Source organism: Dipodomys merriami, unplaced genomic scaffold, assembly GCF_024711535.1.
Source record: "Dipodomys merriami isolate MVZ:Mamm:240054 unplaced genomic scaffold, mDipMer1.0.p SCAF_56, whole genome shotgun sequence".
NCBI lineage: Eukaryota > Metazoa > Chordata > Mammalia > Rodentia > Heteromyidae > Dipodomys > Dipodomys merriami.
Window position 1 is genome coordinate 1038057 of NW_027206135.1, and position 8400 is coordinate 1046456.

Here is an 8400-nt window from a genome sequence, read left to right on the forward strand (position 1 = left end):
AGTTCCATTTTAAAGGACACTAACTAGTGTTAGAACAAATGATTGCGGGATTATTGTAGGCATGGTAAAGAACTTTACCTTACAGGAGAGTATTAAAATGGATTATTCTAAAATAAATATAACTTAAAAACAGTTTAACAAAAGCAAGTGGTAGTAGTAATCCAAAATGAACAGTAATAGTCACACAATGAAGTGTGAGCCAGGAAAGCATCACTGTGATGACAGAAGCAGCTCAGATGCTATCACAACCCCCTCCCCCACCCCACCCCAACCTTCTCCCCCCACCCCAGCCCTCCCCCCCCCGCCACACACACACACAATTGTTTTACCAAATGAATAAACTTTTTTAAAAAATTCTTTCATGTAGTGTATTTAGAATGGAAGACATAAACTGAAGATCATGGTAATAAAGCAATTAAGAAGAGGGGAGACAAAAACATGCCGTTCTGCAAGCACAGTTGAGACTCTGTTAGAACAGCCTGACTGACTGAGTGACACACCATGTTCCTTTCATTCCCCAGAATTATGTATCCACCACAGTGAGTCCTGAACTCCTGAACTCTGAAAGTGAGTCAGCAAAAGAGGGTACAACAGAACACAATTTTTTGTCAAAAATATTTATTATTGTCATTATTACTTCAAAAGCAAGCAAATTATCCAAGTCCAGAAAATACTTGAAATGAAAAAGAAGAACTGAGTAAGGTCCCTTCTCCCCCCCAAAACACACTATTTGAACAGCGAACTGTTGATTACTTTCTCAGCCTACAAGCTCACACACCGTCATATCATGAGAAATTTTAAATAAGGAACCCAATGTTTACCAGATCTCAACTCTATGTTTCTTTAGAAGTCCCTCCTGCCAAAAAATGAAAACAAAATATAAAAACAACAACAACAAAGCCCTGCCTCTAAAACCTGGGCCTCAGACTTCTGTGAAGCTATTAGGCAGGGCACAGGCCCACTCTGTGCCCTTTCCCAAGATGAGAAACAGCATAGCTACCAACGCTCCCCACACTCACCAGCTCAACCCGAGCTTGCCCTCACTTGCAGCTTCCCAAGCTCCGCACATCCACACATCCGGGTTCTCTGACGTTCAGAAGCCTTGCTCAGCGGTGGGAAGAAGTGAAATCCTTGCCCAGCAATGGGAAAACATGAAATCCTTGCCTCTTCATTTCAAAACAAAGGCAAACATTTTTACACACTCCCCTTTGTCAGATATGCATCTCATTGCCAGTGTGAAGCTGATGATTGGCAATCACTGAGATCACACCACAACCATGTTCTCATGAATGCCAACTTCTAAGTGAGCATTAACAGGCAGTCCAGTTGTCCACAAATAGTGTGGAAATAATCTGGAACTCCACCAGCAACCTGTCCGCCGCCCTCCACCACAGCGCACAGCTTGCCAGCCTTGGTGTGCAGTGTGCACCCCTTTACTGGAGACCCCGGTGGGAAGGGCTCTGGCTGTGTGTGCGCGCGCATCGGCCTTTTCCCTCAGCTCCAGCAGCCAGGCGCTCTGTGCACCGCCCTCCCGGGCTGTCTGGACTCGTTCATTGACTTCCAAATGCATCCCCCGTAAGCCGGTTGGAGTGGGATGTTTGATGCTACTCTCCAAAGCCACTGGGTAAAGGAGGTGGAGGAGGGCTGGCAGGAAGGGTCAGCATCCACTGACCTCAGCCTGCGGTCATTGGAGAACCTCTGGACTCCCTCTGGTCCCTTGCATGGCACCCACACCTGACCAGGACAACAGCAGAGATTCATCTACACTCAGTGCCTATTCAGTTAAATGCATTCAGTCCTTCCCTCAGTCTAAAAGACCAGAAGTCTACTGATATGTACTATTTTATCCTAGACAAAATTTACACCAGAAAGCTTTTCCCAATTAAGTAAACACTGAGAAACGGCTGTGAACCTTTCACTAAAGAGTTGACCTCCAAATTAAATACCCAGTTCTCCTCCTCAACCGTGTCTGGGTGTGTTGTAGCTGTGGAGAGCAGGTCCCCAGGTTTAAGCAGCTCTGTGCAGGCAGACCATACCCCCAAGACCACCGGCTGCACCCACCTTCTCTCCCTCCTCAGGTCTCCCACAGTGAGAAAGGCTGGGCACCTCCCAGACATGCCCCCAGAGGAGGTACTGCAGAAACAGGCCAGGATGAGTCCAGGCCCAGCCACAGAAAGCCAGGATCTGAAATGCATCTGGCTCCAGGATGTGATGTGACCCCATGAGATCCATGCGAGCAACACAAACCTCGGCCCTCAGAGATGGAAGCACTGTTATCACAAAGCAAAACAGCCCTCTGAAGTGACAGGAAACCAGGAAGGCTGTCAGGGACCAGAAGGGAAAACTGTGAAGACAGCAGGGGTCGGGTTTGAAGGGTCAGCCAGGCAAGGCCTCATGGGCATCTCTTCTCTTGGGACTCAGGACTTCACCCCCCGGCCTTCAGACAGATGCTCCTCCTCAGCCTGCCCATGTTTTGTTTTCCCCTTGAAACAAATGTCCTCATCTCTTCACACTTCAGTACTAAGGCCTACGCAGATAAAGTGACATATTTTGAAAACATGTTTCTTAAAAAATAAAAAGTTCCCCAAATTCTAACCCCCTTTAGAAAGTAAGAGGAGAGAGAGAAGGGGGGATAGTACTGTTTCCTTGGTCCAGGTACACATAAAATGACTTAAGTTGAGAAACCAGAAGTGTTTATTATACAGTACTCCGCGAATGCACGTTACAATCTTCCTGTCATCCTACAGTCATGAGGAGTTGTGTGGCAAGCCGGCTGGCCTACCCCTGGATCTGCTTCATTCTGGAGTATTTCTTGCCAGAGCACACACGTTTCTTAAGCTACTTATGTACTTGTAGCATTTTTGGCAACTGGTTTCCAAGCAATAAGAGAATCAACAAATACATTTAAAAAATTCCTTCTGATACTGCTGGACACATCTGTGGGGTTTTCCGTACTTCACATCCACTTAAGTAAACTGTAAGCACAGAATTTGCAAAGGCTCGTTCTGAGCAGTTTGAGCCTGCATTTGGAATACTGTCCCCCAGAGGTGTTCAAACTTCACTTATATGAGGTCAGAGCAGCCCAGGGCAGGGCAGGTGGAAAGCGTTCCTTTGCACCCGGGAGTAGGAGGTGGCACTCTCCGGGGGGCGGGGGGGGAAGCTAAGGCAAGGAACGCTGATCCAGCTTTAAGGAATCTGTGGAAACTGCGACCTGCAAGTGCCCTTGGGCTCCTCATGGAGGTAAAACCCTCTGTGAAAAGACTCCAGATGTCCACCTCGCATCCTAAACCTTGGGTTCACACCCAGCTCTCCCAGAGACGCAGACACTTTCTGTGTATTCTGCAGAAGGGTTTTGTACCTCCAACCTCCTTAAGAAGAAAAAAGAAAAGGGCTCACACTGCCTCCTACTGTCAGAAAGGAGGACGTACACTGTCAGCTAGCCACAAACTGCCAGTGTAAGAGGAGCAAGAGAACTGTCTTAGCTTGTTTTTCTTTCTGGCCTAAGATCTGTTTCCAGGCAGAAAGGGTGGAGATACAACCTGCAGCGCATACACACACACACACACACACACACACACACACACACACACACACAAACTGCACAACTGGTACAGCTTTGCGGTTGGAAACCACCAGCCCCAAGCATGTTTTTCTCCTGGCACACAAGGAGGTGACACAAGCAAAGGGGAGCAGGCAGAGGAACTGCGCAGCCAGCCTCCCTTGCCAGCTGTGTGTGGGGTTGGGGAACTCACCTTCCCTCCCACACCTGGGGTGGCTGCAGGTGGAAGTAGAATCTCAGCACCCAGGAAGGAGCCACTTCCACTTTGGTCAGGCGGCACTGCCACACCATGCCTTTCCAGAAGACTTGCTCATCTTTGAGGAGGAGGAGGTCATGTCACCGCAGCACTGCGGCCTTCACCTTTTGGCAAACAACTCTTAAGAGGACGGGGCACCTGACCCTGCAAATCCACAGCCAAGATGCTCGACCACCACGGATACTGAAAACCAGACTGCAGAACACAGAAACACAAACGAGAGTCTGGGGTTTGTTTCTTTAAAAACTGGCATTTTGTATTAAAAGTCTTGAACTGAGAGGCCATGAGTGAATGGGATAATGAAAAGAACAAGCGTTTGTCGGGGTTCTCTCGTGCCCTGCAGCCGCTCTCTGCGGGGCACCCTGTCACCAATGCATCTGCGAAGTCACAGAAGCAGAGGCTAAGTACCTGACAAGGAAACCGACTAAGGCAAAGCGAACACTTGCTAGCCGCGGACACCACAACCGAAAGGCTGGGCTGGAAGGGCATTTTGTTGGTGGGAGAGCCTGACCTGGGCAGGCCGAGTGGCAGGGCAGGCCAAATGGCTGGGCAGTCTGGATGGGCTGGGCTGGCCGGGCAGCCTGGGGGCTGGGCACGGCTGAGCGGTGGTGCAGGCCGGGTGGGCTGGGCAGCCCCGGGTAGGCTGGGCAGGCCGGGTGGCTGGGCACGGCTGACCGGCCAGGCAGTGAAGGCACTCTGCAGACAGGGTGCTTGCTGAGGGCCCTGAGTCACACTGATGAGTCCTCGCGGGGCGTCTGTAAACGCTGGTCAGTACATCCAGTAACACAAAAAGATGAGAAGGAAAGCAAAGTGTCACACGCACACGCACACACACACACACAATAGTACAAAAATGCGCAGACTCGTGACATTTTCACAGCTGATAAAAAAAAATACTAGCATTCTCCCGACTCCCCTTTGATACAGCAGGTAAACAAAATAGATTCTTCTTCCGCGGACACCTCCCAGCCAGTGCGCTCGGGCCCTCCTCCGCCAGGTGCGCGGTCACCGGCCCCGTTTTGCATAGACATCCGGCGGTCACCCGCGGTCACCGCGGCGCCTCTACGCGGGCGGGCGGCAGCCCCGCCCGATGTCCTGGTGGAGATCGTGGGGTAGACAGCGGCTTCCCGCGGATGAGGTGTAGACAGAGAGCGGGTGCGGGGGGCGAGGAGGTGCGGACGGCGGGCAGGCCAGGCGGGCGGCGCCGCTCCACCGCCCCGCCCGGGTCTTTCCAAGCCCGCAACTTCGGCCTGCCCGGCATGGGGAAGGAGAGACGTCCGCGCGCGCGCGCGCCCCCGGGGCCGAGGGCCAGGACCCCGGGGTGGGACCGGCCGGAGTCTGGGGTGGGGCCGGCCGGGCAGGCGCGATCCATAGTCGCCTCTGTGAGCCGGGGTCCGCGCACCGCGTGCGCCCCCGCGCGTCCCCGGTCCCCCGCGCGCCCCCGGCCCCCGCGCGCCCTAGCCCGGCTCAGAGGATGGCGCAGGCCGAGCAGCAGCCCTCGTCGCCGTCGGGCTGCGCCGCGTAGTTCATCTGCCGCACGATCTCGGCGAACAGCTCGTCCACCGAGGCCTTGTTCTTGGCCGACGTCTCCATGAAGGGGCAGCTCCACTCCTCCGCCAGCGCGCGGCCCTCACCCGCCGCCACCTCGCGCTCGCCCTCCAGGTCCGCCTTGTTGCCCACCAGCACCATGGGCGCGCGCTCGCAGCGCTTCACGCGCGCGATCTGGTCGCGCATGGGCCGGATGTCCTGGAAGCTCTGCTGGTTGACCAGGCTGTAGACCAGGATGAAGCCCTGGCCGTTCTTGATGTACAGGTCGCGCATGGACGCGAACTGCTCGGTGCCAGCCGTGTCCAGGATCTCCAGCACGGACGGCGACGAGTCCACCTCGATCTCCTTGCGGTAGAAGTCCTCGATGGTGGGGTCGTACTTCTCGATGAAGGAGCCGGTCACGAACTGCACGGTCAGTGCCGACTTGCCCACGCCGCCCGAGCCCAGCACCACCACCTTGTACTCGCGCATGGCGCCCCCCGGCCCGGGGCCGCCGAGGCCGGGCGGCCCGGGGGCGCGCGGCCGGCCAGGAGGACAAAGCCCGCGGCGGCGGCCCGGGCGCGGCGCCGGCGGGGGCTCCGGGCCGCCGCGGCCGGGGGCCCGGGGCGGCGGGGGCGGCGGGCTGCGCGGGCGGCTGCTGCGTGCGCGCCGGGCCGGGGCACGCGTGGCATGAGTCCCCGCGGCCGTGCGCGCGCCGCCGCGGGCCCCCGCGCTCTCCCGCAGCCTCCGCCGGGCGACGGCTTCCGACTGCCCTTCGCGAGCATGCGCGTTGCGCCCGCGCCGCCCGTCCGCGTCGCCGCCCCGGGTCTTCCGCCGGGCCCGGGGGCGGGGCGAAGGGCGGGGCCTTGGCAGGTGGGCGGGGGGCCTGGGCGGAGGATCGGAGAAAGGGGAGGGGCCGCGGGGAGGGACTGGGGAAATGGGCGGGGTCTGATCAGATGGGCGGGGCCTTGGCGAAGGGACGGCGGAGTGGGCGGGAGAGATGGGCGGGCCCGGAGAGAGGGGTGGGGAGAGGCGGGCGGGGCCTCTGCGAGTTCGCCTCTGGCGCGGGCACCGGACGTGAGCCGTGGAGGAGCCGGGGCGGCCGGGGCTCCGAGTCGGTTTGGCTGAAAAGCGCTGCAGGCGCGGGCCGGGAGGGCGGAGGGGAGCGGGGCGGAGGGGAGCGGGGCGGAGGCTGCGCCCTGCGGCGGTCCCCCTCCGCGCCGGGCGTGGGCAGGCGGACAGCGGAAGGCAAGGGGGTTCCGGAGGATCTCGGGCCGCGCCTAGGCCTCGCTGGCGGGGCCATCGCCGTCCCGGGAGGGGAGCGGGAGCGGCCGTGGGCTCCACCCGCCCGGGCAGCTGGGGGGGTCCGAGCTCCCGCCGGCCGTGGGGGCAGGGAAGAGCCAGGCCAGGGAGGGTCCAGGTCCGGGCCTGCGGGGCCCCGCGGGGTGCTCCCCGCTTCCTGGCCCTGCCATGCGCTCCACCCCGCAGCGTGGGTAGGGTGCTGACTCTGGGACATGTGCTCTGCTGTGCTCGCCAGGACCCCGTGCCCGTCCGGACCCCGTGCCCGCCCGACCCGGTGCCCGCTGGCCGCGCCCCCTCCCGGGCCCCTCCCGCAGACCTGGGCTGACATACCCAGGGCACCCGCGCCACGCGCACCTCGCGCACCTCCCGGCCTGTAGGCAGCTTGGCCCACCCTCGGTCTCCACACGACTCCTGGAGCCCTGTTAATGCCGAGAGAGGACCTAGAGGGCTCCTCTGTCCCCTGACCCGTCCCAGAAGTCCTCACCCTCCCCCCACTCCACCTGTCCCAGAAGTCCTCACCCCTCCCCACACCCTTCCAGCGTCCAGGGGGCGGAAAGAGGGCAGGGTCTAAGTGTGTTCTTCTGGTGTGCGGTAAATTTCAGAGCAAAGCTAGTGATCCAAGCCAGTCTGCAGGCGAGTACTCCTGCTAAGCGTGTGCACGCACACGTTTGCACACAGGCCTGGTGCAAGGAGGTGCTTTGTGCTCAGCTGTCGTGGAGTCTGGCCTCTCTGTTCGCCTCAGTCCTCACACTGGTGGTGCCTGGGCCTCCCATCAGCTTCTACCTGGGTTTTCTCCATCTGTTGAACAGGGGTCATACTCAGCCCTGCCCATCAGGCTGTAAGGGGCCTTGGAGAGAGACTGGCCACCATTGCCCTCACTTCCTGGCAGAGAAGAGAGAGCACTATACACCTCTCCCCCAGCCCCCTCCAGTCCATGCCACCCTGGACGATGAGTAGCGGGTTGTGAAGGGGAAGATGCTGGCCAAGCCATAGCCCTAGGATGGGCAGAACTCACACCCAGGATCCCACCTTCACCTCCCCCCCACCCCCCCTCTCCCCTCCCCCCCATTGTCGCCTCCACCTCCAGCCAGGCAGAGCACAGAGAGGCTGACTCCACTACAGGTGTCCATTACTGGTGGACAAAATAGTTGGATGATGGCTACATTGACCATCAACTGCCTCTCAGAACCAGAAAGATGTCACGCTTTAGATGCTGTCTGCCAGGGCTTCTTCAAAAGCAATTCTCACCACACTCCTTATCTCCCATAGGTAGATTCACCTGGGGTTCTGGGAACCAAAGGGAAGCAGAGCTCGAAGTTCCTCCTAGGAAGTCAGTGATTCTGTACCTTTACACACAGCATGCATCATCATCTGCTCTGTGTTGTAATTATTCACACACTAAACACCACGTGAACTGCTTGAAGAGGAAGTCCGGGTCTGGCTCATCTCGAGGGCTTCTTCTATTTCTCTCAACATTTAGTACACAGGAGATCCTGAGTAAATATTGATTGGTCAATACATGGATGGCATTTTATTCCTTTCTGAACTAGGTATGTGGTCAGCAAACCACATAGATGCAACATTTCCCCGTTTCAGAAAGATGTATAAAAACAATGAAGGTTTTGTGAGTCAGACACCGGAGTCATGACAACCCATATTTGGGTAGAAAAGCTAAATGCTAATGCTGCCTTTGAGAAAGATGCCCAGGGAACCAACAGAGGAAAGCTTCTCAGGAGAAGATGAGGCACTGGGGTTA

At 57.4% G+C, this 8400-nt stretch overlaps 1 protein-coding gene across 1 annotated transcript; it reads right to left on the reverse strand.

Moving 5' to 3' along the window:
* Positions 1-376: 376 nt before the first annotated feature.
* Positions 377-5888, reverse strand: LOC138812157 (ras-related protein Rap-2b). The gene has a single exon (XM_070000089.1). The coding sequence runs from the start codon at positions 5832-5834 to the stop codon at positions 5283-5285; it is 552 nt and encodes a 183-aa protein (XP_069856190.1). The 5' UTR covers positions 5835-5888; the 3' UTR covers positions 377-5282.
* Positions 5889-8400: the final 2512 nt, after the last annotated feature.